At 50.7% G+C, this 21,979-nt stretch overlaps 1 protein-coding gene and 2 long non-coding RNA genes across 6 annotated transcripts in view; 1 reads left to right on the forward strand and 2 right to left on the reverse strand.

The window, feature by feature from the left end:
• The window catches only part of LOC114672362 (uncharacterized), a 66,622-nt gene extending 54,491 nt beyond the window's left edge, over window positions 1-12,131 (reverse strand). The window contains exon 1 of the long non-coding RNA XR_013404162.1: window positions 11,954-12,131. This is a non-coding gene — a long non-coding RNA (uncharacterized LOC114672362). The remainder of the gene's footprint in view (window positions 1-11,953) is intronic.
• Window positions 1,161-10,850, reverse strand: LOC144334388 (uncharacterized). Its single transcript, XR_013404175.1, has 4 exons — window positions 10,700-10,850; window positions 7,573-8,336; window positions 4,814-5,230; window positions 1,161-1,349 (listed from the first exon to the last, which is right to left on the reverse strand). It is a non-coding gene; the product is annotated as an uncharacterized LOC144334388 (long non-coding RNA).
• DGAT2 (diacylglycerol O-acyltransferase 2) overlaps window positions 10,994-21,979 on the forward strand; it is a 32,673-nt gene continuing 21,687 nt past the window's right edge. For all 4 annotated transcript variants that reach the window (XM_077963848.1, XM_077963849.1, XM_015115224.3 and 1 more), the window contains exon 1: window positions 10,994-11,343. In XM_077963848.1, the coding sequence (XP_077819974.1) occupies window positions 11,223-11,343 (121 nt within the window). In that variant the 5' untranslated portion in view covers window positions 10,994-11,222. The remainder of the gene's footprint in view (window positions 11,344-21,979) is intronic.

Below are 21,979 nucleotides of genomic sequence, written 5' to 3' on the forward strand. Positions count from 1 at the left end.
ACTTAAGAAAAAGGGCAAAATATCAAAATATAGCCAAAGCAAATGGAAGGTATAAAGATAAAAGCAGAAGTAAATGAAACTGAAAACAGATACATAGAGAAAATCATTGAAACCAAAGAGTTTTATTGAAATAAATAAAATGGATAAATTTCTAGTCAGATGGGTCAAAAAAAAAAGTAAAGACACAAATTACCAATATCAGGAATGAAAAAGATATCACTAAAGCTCCCACAGATATTATAAGAATAACGAGTGACTATTATGAACAACTTTCTGCAAATGTATTTGATATCTTATGATAAATGTTCTAATGGAGGCCTCAGAAGCGGCCAAGTCATTTCTTCCACATCTGTGCCTGGTCTAATTGTGAGGCTTGGGACAGCCATGACGGGAAGGGCCCCACAGTGTTTAAACTGCTGTGGGGATCAAGCCTCCAGCCCCAAGTGGATGGGGATAGCCTGGCAGAGGCCACACTGTGGTAACTGACCAGGTTCAAAATCTCAAGTTTATCTCAGGTCTGAGCCTGTTTCTCAACATCAGGTACACAAGAAATGGTGGCCATGGACTTAATTCTGGAGATTGCCCAATGGCAGTGTTGGAAAACCCCCACATTTAGGCTTTTCTTTCTGTCCAAGCCACGTTGGACACCATCTGACACAGGGTTCTCTCTCTCTGTCTTTCTCTCTCTCCCCATCACCCCACCACTCCACCCCTTTTTCCATTCAGGCTCAGGTAAATAGAATAAGAACAAGTAAGGGCTTTGATATCAAAATAACCAAGATTCAAGTCCCCGCTCTCCTCTAACTAGCTACCACTTCTCTAAGCCTCAGTTTACTCATTTACTTTTTAATGTTGCGATCTCACACCTCCAAGATTGCTGTAGAGGTTAAATAACAAGATGCATGTATACTGTTAAGAACAAGGTCAGGGCTAAGTTCCTATCAGTCTCTGGTCTCTTCCCAACTCCAGTGCAGATTATTCCTCCGTCTTAGTTTGACCTTGAACTTCAGAAGCTCCAGGAAGCCAGGGACTAGGTCTGTTTTCTTCTCACCATTGTATCTGTAATACCTGCACAGGTTTTGCAAGGCAAAGAGCGTGTATATAATAACTGTGTTAAATGAACGAGTGAATGAATAAATGGATGAATGAATGACATGTCATTCTAGGTACCATGAGATTTAATACAGGATGCCACAATGTATTTTCCAAGTTCCCAGAGTGCACATGATTGCAGAGGCAGGAATGGGTAATAAGATGGATAAGATCCAGTCTTTACCCTTGAGCAACCCATAAATGTTTTCTGATGACTTCCTTGTGCCAGGTCTGCTCAGAATCAGCTTTGTCCCTGCCTACAGTCAGGTGGAGGGGGAGGAATGCAGACAGATACATTATTTGGAGGTGGCTCACGCCTGTAATCCCAGCATTCTGGGAGGCCGAGGCGGGCAGATAACTTGAGGTCAAGAGTTCGAGACCAGCCTGGCCAACATGGTGAAACCCCGTCTGTACTAAAAAAAAAAAAAAAAAAAGGTCAGGTGTCCCAGTTACTCGGGAGGCTGAGGCACGAGAATCACTTGAACCCAGGAGGCAGAGGTTGCAGTGAATCGAGATTGCACCACTGCACTCCAGCCTGGGCGACAGAGCAAGACTCCATCTCATATATATATAAAACAAACTGTTTGCTTCTCCAAAATGTGGCTTCTTCAAGCTGTGAGCTTCTAGCAGGGAAGGATTCTACTCCCAAATTTCCAGCCCAAACCCCAATGTTAAAGTTTTTGTTTGTCTGTGTGCAGCAAGCAGAAGTGTTAAAGTTTAAGTGAAAGTTTGAAAAAGGGGTATGTGTGGTTGTAAAGAAGGCTTATTGGAGGAAGATGCATCAAGACAGGACAGATGGGCAGAGTGTGAAAAAGGGGGAGCTTGGGGAAGGGCTTGAGTTCAAGAGCACAGTGTGGGCAGGGACCCAGAGGTGGAAAAGCACGTTCAGGGGCACGGCAAGTGACCTGATGGGTCTAGGGAGCTGGACCCACATCAGAGCATGGTGGTGGGAGAGGAGTGAAGGCGGCTGGAGAGAGTGGCAGGAATAGGATCATGTGAGGCCTTGAATGCCAAGTTAAGGAGCTGGGGCCTCATCCTAAGAGCTATGGGGAGCCATGAGAAACAATGGGTTGGTTTCTGTGTTCCAAAGCTCATTCTGGGAATCTGGAGACAGGGGACCAGTGAAGAGGGTAGTACAGCTGTCTATGCAAGATGGCATGGCCCAAGGCAGAAGAGAGGGAGAGAACTGTTTCCTGGTTGTTGGGGGTGGAGGTATCAGTGTGAATGTTTTTATATGCATCCATGAGCACAAGCAATCTTTCTCAGAGGGTCAGCCTAAAAAAAAACCCAGCCCTATTCAGTTTCATGACCCAGCATACCCAGCAGCCTGGGGGAGGCCAAAGTTACCAAAGAAAGAGACTGAGAGGCATTCAGTCAAAGCCTGACTTTACAGTTCTTCCTCACCAACACCATCCTGCAGATTCACATTCTTCTACAGGCTTTCAGGGTGTTTTAATCCCAGTTATCTCATCCAAAATATTTGCTTTTCCGCCTTTCTTTGTGTTTCCTGTATGCCTCATGTCAGCATCCTTGTTCAGGTCACTTATTAAAAAAAAAATCCATAAGGCCAGGCTGAGGTGGAGCCTGGAGTGACCAGGAAACCTCACTCTAGAGTGAACTCCTACCTGAGGCACCTCCTCCTCCCTAACAGGGCCCACACTGACCTCTTGGTCACCTCCCTGCTCAGGACTCTTCTGATACCATAGACCTAGTCCTAGGCCAGTTTGGGAATCTAGAGAGGCCATTGGAAAGAAAACTGATACGTGGATACCACCCCTCCTCGGTGACTCGATCGTAACTCCTGATAACTCAGGGTTTTGTTTGTTTGTTTGTTTTTTCTCTTGAGGGCCAGAGAACATCCTTTCTAGAATGCAGTTTATACAATTGACCTCAGAATAAGGCCAGGATTTTGCAGCTATTATAGAGCATAGTCTCTGGAGGCACACCATCTCAGCTTAAATCCTGGCTCTGCCACTTCCTAAGCTATGTGACCTTGGGCAATTTTTTTAAACTCTTTGTGTCTCAATTTCTCCATCTGAAAAACGGACTCATATAGTATCCACTCCAAAGGGTTGTTGTGAGGCTTAACTAAATCCACCCATGTATAGTAACTGGCAGACAGCAAATACTCACTGAAGTTTAACACCTATTACTGCCTGCTGTAGTTCATGAAAACTGTTGCGTCTCCTTTTGGAAAAATCAGGATGGCACTAACCCACCTCCAGTCTCCCAACTGCTTCTCCAGCTGAACAGCATTTCCTAGAGATTACAGATTTCTGTAATCTGCAGGTTCTCTGAGATGCAGTTGGAGCAATTTAATACAGCAGAGCAGTCCCATGCTCCACTGTGGTCTCACTGCAAAGCAGTTCAGCAGTGGTTCTCAAAATGTGGGCTTCAAACTAGCAGTATCAGCATGTCCTGGGAACTTGTCAGAAATGCACATTCTCAGCCTCCCTCCAGAACCTACTGAATCAGAAACTCTGGGGGTGGAACCCAGAAAACTATATTTTAACCAGCCCTCTGCTAATGTTTGAAAACTGCCAGAACATAGTATAGCACAGTGGTTTATTTAGATAGATATGACGCAGTTCATTGCCCGCTCCTTCTCCACAAAGGGTTCCTGATTCCCCCAGAACCCTCTTTTACTGACATCTCTAACTTCCTCCCTGTATTACTGTTGTCCGTGCTCAAAAGTGCTCAATCCTCCCTGGATTGCAGGTTCCCTGAGAGCAGTGTTGGGTCTTACTCATCTCTGCACTGGGCAGCCCAGGGCCTGCCACAGGGGCCTTTGCTTAGGAAAGACGTGCTAAGTCAAGCATGCGACATTTTCCGTTTCCTCTGACTAAGGCTACTATTACTGAGCCTCTGTTCCTTCCAGGACCCTTGCTCAAACAGCATTTTCCTTTGTGAATTGTGGTGATCTCCTATGCTAAGATGCCTGGTTCTTTGTCATTTCTAGTGTCCTCCAGTTCCACTGCCTTCTCAGGCATTTTACTCTTCTCTCTCCCTTTATGTTTGTTCAAAGCACTTTGGAGAAGGTGTCAGAGCTCCAGGCAAACCTGTCCTCCTAATCCTTACTTTCAATCATAATACTTCTACTGGTAACAATAGTACATGCCAGGCCCTGTCAAGTAGTATATGCCAGGCCCTGTCCTGGGCATTTTTCATTCATTCATTCATTCATTCATTCATTCATTCATTCACTTAGAGACAGGGTATTGCTCTGTTGTCCAGGCTGCAGTGCAGTGACACGATCATAGCTCACTGCGGCCTCTAACTCCAGGACTCAAGCAATCCTCCCCTCCCCCAGCCTCAACTGGGACTACAGACACATGCCACCATGCCTAGGTAATTTTTTTTTTTTTTTTTTGGTAGAGATGGGGTCTCTCTGTGTTGCCCAGGCTGGTCTTCAACTCCGGGGCTCAATCGATCCTCATGCCTCAGCCTCCCAAAGTACTGAGATTACAGGCAAGAGCCACCGTGCCCATATGGCACTTCACATTTGTTATTTTAGTCTTTACAACAACCCTAGGAGGAAGATGCTTATTCCCATTTGGATGGAGTACAGGGAAACTGAGGCTCAAACACAGCAAGCGACATTAACATGTGGCAAGGTGGGGGCTTATTCAGTCTGGGGGCAAGTCAGGGTCTGGGTGGATGGACCAGGAGAAGTGCCTTGTCTAGGCATATGTATTCATATAAAAATGATCCACCAACAAACCTGTTCAGTTCCCTTGCTCAGGAAGATGGGTCTGACCAGGTCCCAGCCCACCAGGGTGCCTTTCCACAGTGTGCAGGGGACATCCGCCTGAATGCCCATCTTCAGTGCATCCCCCAGCCCAGCACTTGCTATTCTGTGCAGCGGGAGTTTCAAACTGTGTTCCACAGAGCCCTGGAGATAGGGTGTGTGCGCTGGGCAAGAGAGAGACAGACCCTGAGGAACTGTGGGACCACCCCAGCAGCCTGTCATCCCTGTCACTTCTTGGGCTCTCGAGGCTGTATTTGAAGAAATGCTTTCGGCCCAGTGCCGGGGCACGCGGCACGCGCCTGTAATCCCAGCACTTTGGGAGGCTGAAGCAGGCAGATCACGAGGTCAGGAGATCGAGACCATCCTGGCTAACATGGCGAAATCCTGTCTCTACTAAAAATACAAAAAAAATTAGCCAGGCGTGGTGGTAGTCCCAGCTACTTGGGAGGCTGAGGCAGGAGAATGGTGTGAACCCGGGAGGCGGAGCCTGTAGTGAGCCGAGGTTGCGCCACCGCACTCCAGCCTGGGCGACAGAGCAAGACTCCATCTCAAAAAAAAAAAAAAAAAAAAAAAAAAAAAAAAAAAGGAAGAAATTGTTTCACTGCTTTTAAAAAGCTAGAAACTACTGCTGAATGATAATTGTCATTTTAGGTGTCTGTTTCTTCCCCCAGAATGCCCCTGGGGAGCAAGAACTGTACTCACAGCACCCAGCACAAGTATGGGGGGGTCTCAGGAAAGGTCGGCCAGATAGAAGGGCAGATGAGAAATGAACGTACTGAGAGCTCTCTGTGTAATATCCCCTGCCCCACCCCCACTCCACCCCCAATTCCTGTAGGGAAAAGGCCTTGAGAGAGTTGAGCAAGAAACGAGCAGGCAGAATGATGCAAGGAGAGCTGTCTGTACACATTGCAACAGAACTTTCTAAAACAAGGCTGGGGCTGCTCCCAAGGGTCTCAGCCCTGCCCTATTTCTCTACTGTCATCCAGACCTGTCACACAAGATAAGGCCAAAGGCCATTACCAAGCCCTGCTAAGGCCTGACCTTAGAGCTGGCAGGTCAATGCTCTTGGGTTCTGGGTTGAAACCTGGAACCATCTTCAATCACCCGCTTCCTTCCTTTCAGCCCTACATCCATCTACGCCATCAAGTCCTAGAGACTCTAAAGCTTCAGCATCTATCAAAACCACCCTTGCTTCTCCTTTGCCTTGCCACCCCTTCAGTTCAGGCTGTGTCATCATTATCTCTCTCCTTCCTCTCACCTGCCTCCCTCCCTTCCATCCAGTATCACCCAGGTCCCTCCTGTAGGCCAGGTCCAGTGTTGGGCCCTGGGACACAGAGAGGACTCTAATTCTACTTGGTCCTCAAGGAGCCTCTCCAGGAAGAATCAGCTGTATAAACATTAAGAGTTTCAGGTGTTCTGAAAGAGGGAAGCTGGAAGTCTGATGCCAGCACAGAGGTGGGGAGGGTCATTGTAGGGCCACGTGCTGTCCACCTTCCATCACGCCCAGCCCCACTCTCCACCTTTCTCCACCTGCACTCTCCTTGGATATTCTGTGTGGCATCTGTAGGCTGCCTTACCCTCTGGGCAATTAGAAGTTCTGCCAGACCAGGCGTGGTGGCGCCTGTAATCCCAGCACTTTGGGAGGCCGAGGTGGGTGGATCACCTGAGGTCAGGAGTTCGAGACCAACCTGGCTAACATGGGGAAAACCCATCTCTACTAAAATTACAAAAATTAGCCGGGTGTGGTATGCACCTATAGTCCCACCTACTCAGGAGGCTGAGGTAGGAGAATCGCTTGAACCCAGGAGGTGGAGGTTGCAGTGAGCTGAGATCACGCCACTGCACTCCAGCCTGGGCAACAGAGCAAGACTCCGTCTTAAAAAAAAAAAATGTTCTGGCAGAAGACAAGGACCTGAGTTGGAGACAACCCAGGTCACTGTGGGTTGTCTGTGCCCCTTCAGCAAAGGCCACAGCTTCCATGTGGCAGCCCTCTCCACTCAGCCCCCACTGTACCTGCGGTGTCCTCCTCTTAGTCCTTCAGGCCAGACTCCCTATGAGGTGACTAGTCCTGGGCTACTGCCATCCCTTGAGTTTTCTCTATAGTCTGCTTAGGTCTTTGCAAACAGCTTTTGTATTAAACTGTCCTCAAATTACCCAATTTGGGTGGGCTGTTTCCCACAGGGACACTGACTAATATAAGGCAGACGTAGTCAGGAAGGGTGCCATGGAGGTGACAGTTAAAGATGTGCTTGCCTGGACAATGATCTTTCTAAAGCATAAAATTCCTGCTAAAAACCTCTATGGCTCCCCATTGCCATTGCCCTGAGAATAAAGTCCAGACTCTGTAGCCTGCCACCCAAGACTATATACCATCAGACCCCTGACCACGAAGTAGCATGTGGGGAAGTCACCAGGAAGAGGGACAGTACGGAGCTTGGAAATGGGAGGCAAAGACTTCCAAGAGGGGTGCATCCATGCCACACAGCTGCTCTGGCTGGCAAATTCCTGAGAGTAAGGAGGCGGGTGAGTTTCTAGGCTAGAGGGCTATGCCAGGCTGCCTCTGCTTGCCAGAACCCTGCCCGCCCACTCTCCAAGTGAGTTGAGCACTGAAAGGAGTTTAACCCCAGTGGGCCCTAGCTTTGGGGCATGAGAACGGGTTATATTCCAACCCCATTTGGCAAGCTATTGGATTTCCTGAGCTTTCGTTTTGCCAACTGCAAAATGGGACTAACCTCCCAGGGCTGTGGGGGAAGTGTAAAGGAGGCAACGGATGGGAATTTGCTTTCGTCCAGTAGTTCTGCTGTTACAGATGCTCCCTCTCCCAGCCTTGGGAGGCAAGAAAAGCGTACAGGTTTGAGGCTCCGGAAGACTCGGTGTGAATCCCAGCTTTACTACTTACTCCCTATGTGATTAGGACAGGTCACTTCACTTCCCTGCACCCTATGTGCAAAGGGGTGGGGGTGATCACCCCTTGTGTGGTGGCTGTGAGGACTGGGCAAGCTCACACAAGCCAGGGCCTAGCACAGAGAGGGAGCTTGGTACATGTTTGTTTCTGTCTTTCTACCTGTGCCTCTCTTAGGGCAAGTGTCCTGTCTACCATATAGGCTGGTCACTTACTCTCCTCATGTGTGCAATGGAGGCACTAAGACTGCCATCACTGAAACGTATCTCAGAGGTGCATGTGTCAAACCTCTCACAAACTACAAAGCTGCACGTGGAATCCCCAGTGGCAGTACAACACTGGTGACTGAAGTGGGTGGAGGATGGGCCATCCTTGTGGATGCCCCTCTGCTCACAACCTTACTTTGGTCCACCCCCTAACAGGATGAAGTCCAAGCTTCTTGGCGGGACCACAAAGCCCAACCTGGTCAAGCCCTTCTTGGAGGCATGACTTGACCAATCTCTGACTTGCCTAATATACCCATGGCTTGAGAGATGATGAAGGAAAGGTAATCAGGTCCTAGAACACATTCTCACAGCTGTCCTGCTCACACACCTGCAGGAAGAGCAGGGCTGGTCCTTATAGGAGTCTAGGGATGTCAGGAAGCGTGGGAGGGGGCCAGGAGAAGTCAGACGGGTGTGAGCCCCCCTTGCCCCACCTCACACAGGGGAAAACAGTCCCAGGACACAGGAAGCTGCCTTTCCGGGCTACTCTAAGTTTGGGTCTGTTTGTCCTTCCAAATCCAACTTGGACCAAGCTGTTTAAGCAGTACCCATAGTCATGGTGACTGGAGGCCAAGGGGAAGGAGTGTTCTAGAAGCTGGGATGCCAGGGGCTGCTTGCTCTGTGAGGTGGCACAGAAGTAAGCAATTGTGACTCTCAGCCCTTGGACTCATGTCTGCATCCTCTCACAGATGTTCCTTCCCAATAGGCCTTGGTAACCCCAAGTCTTGCCATTTAAGACAACGATCTCTTACATTACAACACAGTGATAACACTCTTTTACATGCTGTGATTTCACTTTATCCTCAAATACTCAAGTGAAGTCAGCAAAACAGACACTGTCACCTCCATTTCATAATGCAGAATCTGAAACCTAGACAAGATAGTGATACTGACTTGCCCAAGGTGAGTGGGTGGGCCATGAGTTCCAGCCCAGGCCTCCTCCACAGGAGACCCTTCCAGAGCAGAAACAAGCCACAGACTGACCTGGGATCTTCCAGGTCAGCAGGTATCTTGCCTCCAAGAGCACTCTCTCTGAGGAGAGGATGCCAGGATTTATTGGCACCTTCGGTATCCTCCTGGCTTCACTCCTCTTTGCCCAAAAATAAACCACACCTGTTTCTACCTCCCAGCCTTTCCACATACCAGTCCCCATGTCTCCCCCATCCCCCACACACGGCATGCCACTAGCCTACTCTCAGTTGCCTAAAAGACACTAAGATCTTCTCAGCCTCACGGCCTCACCACATGCTGGGAGCTCTGCCTGGGATGATTTTCTTTCTACTCTTGGCCAATTCGGGCCTTGGGGCCCAGTGACATAGTTGAGAGATTTACCCATGGCCTTGAGAGGGCTGAACAAATGGAAGCTCTCCAGGTTGCACCAGAGGCATCTATTACCTGCTGCCCTGTGCCTGTAACTTCTGTCATTCTCCTCTCCCCCTGTGAGAAAATGATAAAGACCACAAAGGCAGGGACTTCCTCTCCTCTTATGCTGGGATCCCACAGCTAGCTCGCTCCAGCTATGCCTAAGAAATCTGTCTTATCACTGATGTGCTTGTTGTCCCCACTCATTCCCTGAGCCTCTCATCCAACAAGTCACTCCACCACATTCTGGTGGATCTTGCTTCCTATGCTCTTCTCTAGATCAGGCCTTCCCTCCATTCCCTCTACCACTGCCATGCCTTGAGGCTCATCCTCTCTCACATGGATCCCCCCCACAGCCTCCCCACTGCCCTCCTGGCCTACAGCCTCTCCTGTCCATTTCCCATACTATGGCTAAGGACTTTTAAAACCCACCTGACCAGTCATTTCCCTACTAAAGCTCTCCCAAGACCCGGCTCCCCTCCTGATGTCTCAAGAGTGGCATTCCCAAGCTTCTCTCAGTTCAAGCACCCGCGCCTCTCACTTCAGCCTCATTTTCCACAGTTGCCTGGGCTCCAGCCACTCCAGGGCCCCCAGCCCTGCCCCAAACACGATGGCTTTTCTAACACTTTATGCCTGTCTTTCTGTTTGCCCTCACATCCTCCATCTGCAAAATTCCTACTCATTAATGGGCAAACAATTCTGGAATGCCTTTTATGTGCCAGACGCTACCTAGGCTCTTTTTGTACCTTATCTCGTTTACTTCTCAAAGTACCTCACAAAATAATAATTATTATTCCCATTTTACAGAAATGGAAACTGAGGCTCAAGAGAGGTAGGGCGAGAACTGGGCTCCTAGTCTATCTGATTCCAAACCTGCTGTGCACCAACCTCTCTGGGAAGTGCACTAGCCCCCCCACTCCCCCAGCTCAGGGCAGAGTCTTCTCTCCTCTATGGTTCCATAACCCCCGGTTTCTCGCTTGTCCTGGCCGTTGTCACCAGTGACTGTGTGAGGCTGTCTCTGCTGCCCTCCAACGTGGGTATCCCAAGGGGAGAACCTGGGCTGATCTGGCTGGGTCCCCAGCACCCAGCAGGGTATAGGTGCTGTGTGAGGTTTCCTAATAAAGAGATGGAAAGCCAGAAGCAGTTTGGGTGGTTGAGATACCCAGCCCTAACCTAACTAATTCCCATACCAGCGACCAAAAGCGGAACCTTCGCATCTTTGCTGCCAAAGTACAGCCCCGCCTAGAGGAAAGGCCAGACCCCCTGCAAGTCCTCGGCCTGCACCGCACGTGCTTGGTTTTCCCCGCCCAGGTACCGGCCGCCGGGCCGTACCAATCTCCGCGGGGAAGAGCCCGGGGCGGACTGAGGGAGTGGGGGAAATAACCGGGCGCGCCCCTTGGAATGAGGGCTCAGAGTTTCTCTCTTCTCATGCATTCCCCGGATCCACGCTGAGCAGCCTGCTGGCCCGCCCCGGGCCCGCGCCGAGCCGAGCCGAGCCTCAGGTGCTGTTCCCCCCACAAGCAAGTGGCGCGGGCCGCGGCTTGGAACGGCCCGCCCCGCCCCTCCCGCCGCGTCGGCGCCCGCCCAGTTGTGAGGTGATAAAGTGCCGCGCTCCCGGACGCCAGCACCGCCGTCGCAGTCGCTGCTGCGCCGTAGGTTGTTTCTCCCGCGCCGCCTCTGGCCGACTGGCCGACCGGCCGCAGCTCCAGGTGTCCTAGCCTCCCAACCTCGGCGCCGTCCCGGGGCCCCCGTGCTCTGCGCGAAGCCCTGGCCCCGGCGGCCGGGGCATGGGCCAGGGGCTCGGTGTGAGGCGGCTTCCCGCGGGGCCGTGACTGGGCGGGCTTCATATTCAGCCATGAAGACCCTCATAGCCGCCTACTCCGGGGTCCTGCGCGGAGAGCGTCAGGCCGAGGCTGACCGGAGCCAGCGCTCTCACGGAGGACCTGCGCTGTCGCGCGAGGGGTCTGGGAGATGGGGTGAGTGCCACCGCGCAGGGGTTATGGACCTGCGAGAAGATTTTCTGGAAAGGGCCCTGTGGCAGGCTGGTGGGTGCTGATGAGTGCACGTTCATTCTCCACCCTGGCACTCATCAATTTTTGCGACCTCTGTTACGTCACTTTCCACCCCCCGGCTTGTTTCCCTCATCCGTGAGTTGGAAGTGGTACCACCCACCACTCTTAGTTATTAGGGATATTCGAGAACTCCTCCCCAGCCCCCACTGCAACTGGTGACCCCTTCACCAGTTAGAGCTAGCTTTGGCAGTGAGAGACTGGATGGGGCAGGATGGTATGGGTTTTGCAGTCTCCTGAGACAGCCACCAGACGGGGGACATGCCTGCCTGGAACAGGTGTGTCTGCCCTGTCCTCTGCCCCACGCCCGTCCTCTCGCCCAGGCTCTGGAGCCCACACAGCAGCAACTGTGAGCCTGGCATGCTTAGGAGGCAGCGGAGAGGACCCTGCACGCCCTCAAGGGTAGAACTGAGGTCCTCAGTGAATCGCGCAGAGTTGAAATCAACCCTCACCCCCTACCCGCTGCAGCTTTTCCCAAGCAAGGAAGAGCAGCTCTTCCAACCCCCACCTCCCTTACCTAGAGTTGGAGAAACTGAAGTGGGAGGAAGCATGCCTAAGTTTTCCTTAGCTGATGCCTTGAGCCCTGGATTCAAGTACAAATCCGGGAGACCCTGGGAAGTCATCACAGCTGTCCTGGTCTGCGTGTGTGTCTTGCATGAAGCCCCTCTCCCTCCTTCTAAGTCTGTATTCTGCTTGCTGAGCCTCTCTGACATGGATTTTTCTTTAGTAACTAACAGTCGCCTACTCCGCCCACCTTTGTTATAAAAATAAAGCATGCTAATTATGGAAATTTTGAAAAATATAGACAAATGAAACAAATTTCTGGTAAATCGACTATCCAAAGATAGCTTCCTATTAGCATTTTAGTATATCTCTTGATCATTTTCTTTATACACATTGCATAGATACAGTTGAGGACATACTGTAGATATAGTTATGAATCTTGTTTTCTCTCCCTTAATGTAACATCGAGGTTTCCCTTCCGTTAATCAGAATCACTTATAATGTCCTAGTGGTTGCAATAACCCACCCTGCAGGTGTACCACACTTTAACTGTGACCTAGGCATTGGCATTGCTCCTTGTGTGATTATCGCTGTGGTTATCTGCCCCTCTTGGTGTGGGTGCTGCTTGTAGCCCCATGCATCCAGCCAGTAGCCTCTGACAGCCCGCTCTCTCACTTGAGTCCTTTTCTGTTCCCTGTGTCCTTTGATGTCCTTAGGGAATGAAGGGACTTGCCCTTGTTCATGCTTTTAAAAATGTTTTGGCACTAGACAGTGGGATAGGGATGTTCTCTGTGGTAGGCTTCCTGGAGACTCCATTCCCTCGGCTCTGCCATCCACAGGCTGGGAGCTGTGTATTCCAGGAGTCAGTGACCCTGGCTGTCATGTTTTTGACTTAGAGTTTGTTCCTTAGGAGAACTTGTACTCTAGCGAATGATTTTAACCAAGGCACTTAATATCATGTCAGGAACATTTCCCTATGTTGTTATCAGATCTTGAAAACTTTTTTTTTTTTTTAACTCGGTGCAAGGATTTACATCATGGAATGTAGGAAGGGCTGGTATGAAATACAAACCAGTCAGTTCAGCTTTCTGGGATCTACTTTGGTGAAAGATTGGGTGGAGTAGGGGAGGGCACTGAAACACATTTTGTTATCTGGGCATCTCCATTATACCTGCCTTCTAGATCCTTGGTCCTTGAAGATACTCCCCAGTGGCCTAGTTTGCCTCTGTGGATAAGGTCCCACTGTTGTGAGCTGGTGAACAGCCTGTCAGTGACGGTATTCAAGTAGAGACCATGGATTCTGTGAAGGGAAGTCCTGTGATGGGTGAGATTGAAATAGATACCCTGGCGTCTGGTTTCTTGGCCAAAAAAACAGGCCAACTGTGGGAGTATGGGTAGGTGGGTGCATGCTGGGGGAAGCAGGAGTCTGTATTGATATTTCCTAACCTTTGGAGGGCTGTCCTGTGCCAGGCATGGAGATTGCAGAGTTCATCAGGACACAAGGGATATATATCTTGTTCTTCATCCTTGCCTTTGGACTGGGGGCTCTTCATTCAGAAGAGCCCTCTGACACCTGCCTGTATCCACAAGGTTCAGCACAGGACCTAGCATGAGATGGTGGTGTTCCCGGTAAAATTCTGAGCTGATTTGTTGTGTGTGGCTCCAAAGAGCGAGGCCAGGAACAGGAGTGGGATGATGGGTACAAGTTTTGATGTAGCAGAGGAGTCCTTTCTGACAGCTGTTGAGGATTGCGACAGGCTGGGGTGGGTGAGGGTGGAGTTCCGCATCACTGTGGATCTGCTTGAAACTCAGTGGCTAGATTGTTGGGGGTAACTGGGAACTGAGGGTTGACAATCACTTAACCTAGTCCTAAGTCAGAATGAGAACATTACTCTCATGCTCCCCTCTCTAGTTCCGTGTGGCTTCCCCCCTCACCTACATCACTTCCCCGGCTGAATAGATGAATAGAGGCAACTTTGGGGCTGCGTTACCAAGGGCTCATCTAGGCTGAGAAAGGAGGGCCAAGAGTAATGTATTAACAGGCTCGGTGACTCAAAGGGCAGTGTTGAAATCCTGCCCCAACTTCACTCTCACGCCCTCAAATTCAACAGCAAGTACTTAAGTTGTAAAAATTAGTGCTGGATTGGGCCCAACCCTCATGTTACAGATGGGATCACTGGGGTCCCCAGAAAGAAGAGACTTTCTCAGGGTTATCAAAGCCAGGCTAGAACCCAGATCCATCTCCCAGTCTGTGGCCTGACTCCTTAAGCCAAGAGAGGGGTTGCAAGGCCATGAAGGGCTGAGTGCAGGGCTCTGTGTATTGTAGATGCTCAGTGGTTTACTGAATGAGTGAAGGTTGTCTTCATGATGCGGGTGGCAGCTCATTCCTACTCAAGCTTTTTGAGGAAGCTCCCCGAGCCTGCCCTAGTGGATGAGAGACACTAAGATCCCCCAGGGCTTTGGCTGCCAGGTGAACTGCCAGTTGCCCCCTCCCCATACCCACTCACACTTCAGACTTCCCAAACTCTTCCTCCTGGCCTATGAAGTAAGCCCCATGTGAACAGCCTCCACTGCCATCACAACTTCCTTTCCTAGCATGTCACTCACCATGCTGCAGACACACGGTGGTCTTCCTGTTCCTGCAGCATTACTCCCAATTCTGTCTTACCTCAGGGCCTTTCAGCCCAGGTCTTTGCATGACTGGCTTCAGAACAGTCAGTCTCCTCTCAGGTCTTCCCTGACCACCCTATCTAGAGAGCCACCCCTAATCACCACATCTTCTTTTATTTTTATAGCCTTTATCAGTATCTAAATTTTCATTTGTGCTTATCTGTTTAAGCAATTGTCTCCCCCATAAGAATATCAGCCCCTTGGCTGGCCACGTGCCATGGCTTTCTCCGGTAATCCCAGCACTTTGGGAGGCCGAGGCGGGAGGATCACTTGAGGTCAGGAGTGTGAGACCAGGCTGGCCAACATGGTAAAACCCCATCTCTACTAAAAATACAAAAATTAGCCAGGTGTGGTGGTGCATGCCTGTAATCCCAACTTTCCTGGGAGGCTGAGGCAGGAGACTCGCTTGAACCCAGGAGGAGGAGGTTACAGTGAGCCAAGATTGTGCCATTGCACTCCAGCCTGGGTGACAGAGTGAGACTCCATCTCAAAACAAAAAAAAAAGAACAAACAGAAAAAAAGTATCAGTCCCTTGGAAACAGGAACCTTGTCTGTCTTTCTCAGTGCTGTGACCCCAGCATCTAGCACAGTGCCTGGCACTGGTAATAGGTACTTAGTATTTGTTGAATGAAAGAATCATTAATTGGACTGCCCCATTCCTCTTGTAGGAAGCCCTGCTTTTAGCTTCATTGTGATTCCTTGAGCCTTTCTCGGGCCTCCTCTGTACCTGTAACCACCTATGCTAGGGGCTGGGTGCTGGGGTTGCAGCTGTTCCCTACCCTGGAGGTCCCCACAGTCTGGCAAGGAGCTGGCTCCAAGGCTGAGTGGCAAATGGGCAGAGCCAGGCTCAGTGGTCACCCTTACTGCTTCCCAGGGCTTATTAAAGCCAGAGAGCCGGGGTTCCAGGCCTCACTTTTTTCTGGGATGTCACTAGGAGGGGTTCACTTCCTCTCTGGGGATCTCACTCCTTCTTTCTGGAAAATAGGGTCAGAATTCTGAGATTCTCAAGGATGGAGGGTTTGGGTTAACCTGAGTGTGAATGTTTGTGAACTTGTGACATTCATGTTAGTCCTTGTCATTTGTCCTGTGTTACACATTCAACAGGCCCCCAACACAGTAGAGAGTGGCAGACCCTGCTCTAAGGTATCCAGGAAGGCTTCACTGAGGAAGGGACTTGGGGTGTGAACCCTTCATTTTATTGGTTGAGTACCTTCTGTGTGTCAGCTGAAGTCCCTGCCTTTGAGGAAGTGAGACCGGGGAATGTACACAAGATGACTGTGCAGAGTGATCTGAGCAATGACAGGAAAGACTGCAAAGAGGTGAGACTGGGGAGCTTGATCACCCTGAGGTCAGGGAAGTCTTCCTGGAAGAGGTGACATTCAGTCCGGATCTGGAAAGATGAATAGACATTAGTAAGACAGGCAAGAACATTCAGGTACAGGAAGTAGCATAAATGGAGGCATAAGATTTGGATGGGAGAGGCAGGCTGACTGTAGGGCCTCTGAGTGACCAACCGAGGCTGAGGTCCTAGTGTACTGAGAGCCAGAGACAAGAGATTCAGAGAGGATGCTGGATCCAGGCCTGTAGTGGCTCACCTTTGTCTGCAGCAGGAGGAAGACTTGAGAGCTCATGGGAAAGGAGCCTGGTGCAGTTAGTTTATTGGCCTCCAGCACTTTGAAGGCCTACTGGTATGGAGCTGCTGGCTGATTTGAGGGCCTCATGGGCAGGGCCCAGGGCTAGGAGTCAGGCCTGTGTTCTGTCCAGCTCCTGCTTGGCCACTGAACTGCTCTGCAGCCTCAGCAAGCCACTACCCTTCCTTACCCTCAGTCTCCTCATCTATGAAATGAGCAAAAGTGTCTTAAGAACCTGTGCAGATTATGGTGCAGATGCAGAGAGGCTAAGACTGTGAACCTTTTGGGTAAATCAATGGAAATGGGAAACACAAACTCCTTTTCTTATTAGAGCAGAATTAGCCATTCTAAGCCCTGCCTCTGCTTCCCATGTGACCTTGGGCATGACGCTACCTCTTGGGGCCCCAGCTCTCTCATCTGCACAGTGAGGAGGACTGGTTGAGATGACCCCCTTGGCTTCCTTCCATCCCTGCTGGAGAAATGTGATTCCATTCTTGTCCCTAACTGCTGTGGGACTTTTGAGGTCAGCCACCTCCTTATTCTTGTCTTCAGCTTCTCCTTGTGAAAATGGTGCACTCATCTACTTGTGGCCAAGGTAAGTGCCCCAGAAGAACCTGTCTCCCCACGCTTGCCCATATATTGTGATGGGGACGTATTTTGGAGATTCCTTGCTGACCTACTCACAAGCTAGTAGTGTTGCCATGGCAGCCCCTTCCACTGCAGTAGCTACTTTTTGAATGTGCTCGGTCACAGTGGGTGAGGTGGGCAAAGCGGGCCCCTGGGGTCCTCAGCAATCATGTCCAGGGTCCTGGATGTAGCTCCATGTTCGGTATCAGGAACACGGCATTCTAAGAGCCTCACTTCCTTGGCCTTACCTCTTGCAACTCTGTCCTATTTGATGAAAACAGAATACACAAAAACCCAGGTGTATGGAGTAGCCTGAGGACAGGCTTATATTCCCTTTAGGGAGATCTTCTGTGGATAAAAAATCATTAGTGGATTTTAGCAGAGCACTGGTGACCCAAGTTAGCAGCACTCAGATTTCAACTAATCTACCCCAGCTTCCTAATTTAGTGCTCATGGGGAAACCTAGAGAGGGGAGGAAGAGGCTTAGGGCCCCAGCAAGTCTACAGATCCTCAGGATGCCTGGTTCCCTGCAGCAGGCCCTGGCTCCCTGCAGCAGGCCCCTGCAGGGTCCTGATGGCCCACTTCCCACCTGGCACACCTAGCATAGCTGTGTGCTGGCTCTCCAGTAGTTTGGCTGCCCCTTTGGGCCAGATGTCCCAGTGGGCCCTGCTTTAAGGATACTTCATTTGCAAAACAGAACTCTTAAAGGGAATTATTAATCTTTTCAGAAAAGAACTCACTGGCATTTTGGGACCAGATAGATGGCTAGCTAGCTGCCTTAGGGCTCTTAGGCACCAGTGGAGGGAGTGGGCTCTGACTGGCTGTCTTCTCTGCCTTCAGGGTAGAGGCCAGGACTCCTCTACCTAGCATCCCAGTCCTTCATGCCTCCCTGTTTCTCTACTTTTCCAACTAGACTCACAGTCTCTGTGCTGCAGTCTGACTAAACTACTTGCAGTTAATTCCTCCAACTTGTCTTCTCTCTCGGTTTTGGGCCTTTGCAATGCCTTTTGCAGGACTCTACTTCCTGGGGTCCTATCTCTGTGCCTTCCTCCTGGAAGGCATCCCTAAGAACACCCTCGTGTGGGGGTTGGGGACCTCCCCTGGATTCCCGGTCCTGACTGATCCTTTGTATATAATTGTTCGCAGCCTTGTCTCCCAGCCATATCTGGGATAGGCAGTCCAGGAGCAGAACTCAGCCTCTAGCAGATGCCCAAGAAGCAGAGGAGAGGCAGGGTCTAGAAGCTCCTCTCCTGGTGTGGAGCCTGGCGTGTAAAGGGTACTTAGAAAGCACTGATATGGATGTTAGTGTTTAGGTTCCACCCTTCTCTCTCCCTTCCTCTGGAGCTTTCCATCATTGCCCCAACATTAACCAGCCTCTAGCTGGAGAAGACCTTTCCCTCCTGATTCCTCAGAAAGCTCTGCTTGACCCTCCGTCATAGCACAGGTCAGTCAGCGGTGGGTGGACTTTTTTCTGTCTTTATCTAGGCCCTGTTTATTCATCACAGTCCCCTCAAGCATTCAGTCATTCAGCAAACATTGATCGAGCACCTTCCCTGCGCCTGACCCTGTGCGGAGCATCAGGGCCCAGATGAATGAGACATCATTCACACACATACCTTTTCCCATAATGAGAAAGGGCTGAGTACAGGGGTGAGATGGGACAGGCAGGGATGTGGTCAGTCCAACCTGGGTGGAGGAGAAGGAAGACTTTCCAGAGAAAGGGTCAACAGGTTGGTCTCTGGCAGGCCAGTGCTCAGTGTCTGGTGGATGCCTGGTAAGTGTGTGCTAAAAGACTGACCAAACTAGACTTGGAAGCAATAGAACTCTACCTGGGAGCACTGCAGTGAGGTCAGAGAGTGTGGGGAGACTTCCTAGAGGGAAGGAGTCTCTGGCTGACCACATAGTGAGGCACCAAGTGGAGACAGCTTCCTGTGTGAGGCTTGCGGGAGCCCAGCCCTAGCCTGGGATTCTAATATTAGCGGGCATCACCCTCCAGAGATGGCAGCTTTGCCATGACTGGCCTCTCATCATCATGTATGTGGACTCCCGCTGAAAGGTACCTGCCTGGAGGAGCCTGGAAGAGAGCTCACCTTCAGCCTTGATGAAGTGGCATCTCTTTGGCACTTGGCCTGACTTCCTAGACCTCCCTGGGGCTGGAAGAGCCTGCCAGGGGTCAGTATGTACTGACCCTCACTCTGCTACCTCTTCTCATAATACACAGTCTGTTACCCTGCACCTCTTTAAAAACTGTTTGTGCTCTCTGTCTTTGTGCAACTTGTCCTCAGCCCTTTGGGGGTAACTTGGGAGTGACTTTCTCACTCACCTAGACCCAGGCAGACATTAGGTCCAGATGGGCCCAGGTGTGACATCCTTGGGGTTGGGGATATGGGCAGGGTGACCCCCCCTGCCTCAAGGAGCCCAAGAGGCTGTTCACACCTCTTTTAGCTGGCATCTTTCTGGCTCTCTTACATTCATACCAGACATTCTGGCCCTTTTCCATAAGTTATTTAGATTCCTTATGACAATCCTGGATTAAAGCTAAGGAGGACACTGAGTCCCAGGGAGGGGGAGTGACTTGCAAGATCTCATTGCAGGTAAGAATCAGAGCCAGGGTTTGAATCCTAAGTCAGCCTGTTGCCTACGCCTCTATTCCTAGGCAGGGCAGGCATTATTTTACCCATCAAACAGGAGAGGACACCGAGGCTTACTTGGTAATTAACCAGCATTCATACAGATCTTTACTTTTTATGAAGCTCTTGGCTACAAATTATCTCATTTAGTTCCCACAACAATCTGGTGAGGTAGGTATTAGCCCCACTGTATAGATGAGGAAGCTGAAGCTTGTATAGGAAGTGACTCATTCAGTCCACTTCCTACGAGTTAGAGGCCAGGTTCTCTTGACTCTCGGCCCCGTTCTCTGCACCGTTTCCAGGCTGGCATGTCCCCTGCCAGATGCCAGTATGGAGGTGAGGTGGGTAGAGGACACAGTGTGGGCTGTCCAGAGGCGTGAGCTGCCCATATTTTCTGTCTACTACTGCTTCCCCATGTGCGCTCAGGTCCTCCTCTCCATAGGCTAGGGATCCTCCTGCCCCTCTATCTCATTGCCCCAAATTATTTTTCTTCATAGCGCTCATCGCTGCCTGATGTTATATCATACATTAATACGTAAGTGTTTTATTTCTCCCTCAGCAGAAGTTAAGCATCCTAACTTAACTTGAGCCAGTCTAACTTGGGTATCAGGCCTATAGCTGCCTCTGAGGCAGGACATCATCTGCTGTGCTCACTGCTGTTTCCCCAGGGCCAGTATTAGTGCTTAGTACCTTGTATGTACTCTATGCTTTGGGTCTTAGCTCTGTCCCCACCCACCTCCCCCAGGAAGCCACCTTTGACTACTCATTCCAACTTCTTTTTTTTTTTTTTTTTTTTGAGACGGAGTCTCGCTGTGTCTCCCAGGCTGGAGTGCAGTGGCGTGATCTCGGCTCACTGCAAGCTCCGCCTCCCGGGTTCACGCCATTCTCCCGCCTCAGCCTCCCAAGTAGCTGAGACTACAGGCGCCCGCCACCACGCCCGGCTAGTTTTTTGTATTTTTAGTAGAGACGGGGTTTCACCATGTTAGCCAGGATAGTCTCGATCTCCTGACCTCGTGATCCACCCACCTCGGCCTCCCAAAGTGCTGGGATTACAGGCTTGTAATTACACCGCGCCCGGCCCCAACTTCTTTATTCTCAGCTTCTATTTCAGACAGTCACACACCCCCCTTTCTGGGCTCTTGAGTATTTGAGTCTGCCTCATTAGAACTCCCTGCAAGGCTTTGTTCCAGCAATTTCCCCCATCCACAGTGCCCACTTCCCTCCTGTTTGCCCCCTAGATCTTCAGGGCCCTGGTGAAGCCTCATGGGCTCCTTGGAGCCTCCTCTATGCTACCGTCACTCTGCGACCTCTTCTTATAACACACACCTATGGCCATGCGCCTCTGGAAAAACGCTGCTTGCTCATTATGTATACCCCCTCCCACTCTGGAGACAGGAGGAGCAATGCCAGTAGCCACCGCTTAATTACCTAACAAATGCCACATGTGCCCTACATGTTTTAAAATTTAATGTTCCCAACAATCCTGTGAGGTGGGGATTATCACCCTCATCCTACAGATAAGGAAACCAAAGCTAGAGTTAGGTGACTTGCCTGAGGTCACAGAGCCAGGCAGGGGCAGAGCTGGCCCAGGGCCCTCTTTCTCAGATTTAGGGAGTTGGGGGTCAGACACTGCTGCCCTCAGGCATGTGAGAAGAAGCCCAGAACACTTGGGTTTCATCAGCCCCGAGGTGTGGCCTTCCTGGTCACTTTGATATCAGATATTGGGCAAGGAGGTGCTCATAGACACCCTTCAACACCCCAGCCCTGGGCTGGGCCCTGGGTCTGAGAGCTACTTGAAAGCACGTGGGCTGGTGGGGGCAGGGGGTGGAATCCAGTCTCACCAGAACGTCTACATGAGACTCTGGGCATGATATGGGCGGAGGAGGTAGCTCTCCATTGCCAGGATGTGTTCCTGAAGTCTAGGTGTGGGCTGGCTTGTTTAATGGGGCCAGCCCTCAACAGCGTAGCATTGTAGAGATGATGAGGGACTGGGAGCCTGAATACCCTCCTTAAGTCCTGGCTGCCACACCCTGACCTCAAGCAAGTGATTTTGCCTCTTTAGGCTTCACCTCACGTCAATTTCCTTCTCTGTGAAACGGGATTGCCAGTTCTCCCCTTGCCTATCTTCCCAGAGAGTGCTGTGGGACGGTGAAGCCCCACATAGGCGCGGGAGAAGGGGATTGCTTTCCGGGTGGTAAAAGAGCTGCTCCGGGCCTCGCTGGCAGCTCTACTTCCTGTGCCTTCCCCAAAGATAGGAGCAAGTGTGTAAAGCAAGTGCTGCCTGGGAGCAGCTATTTGAGTCGTCTATTGGGAATCTTCCCCTACAGCCTGTCTCATGTCCCCCCATGAAACAGAGACGTCTGTAGGTAGCAGGGTTGTGTTCCCTTCATAGGTGGAGAAACTTGTACCTAGGAAGGGCAAAAGACGCTCATCCCCCATCTCTGGGGTCAGTCCTCAGTGATGGGGCTGGCTTGGCCTCCT

The sequence above is a fragment of the Macaca mulatta genome, chromosome 14 (genome assembly GCF_049350105.2).
Source record: "Macaca mulatta isolate MMU2019108-1 chromosome 14, T2T-MMU8v2.0, whole genome shotgun sequence".
NCBI classification, from domain to species: Eukaryota; Metazoa; Chordata; class Mammalia; order Primates; family Cercopithecidae; genus Macaca; species Macaca mulatta.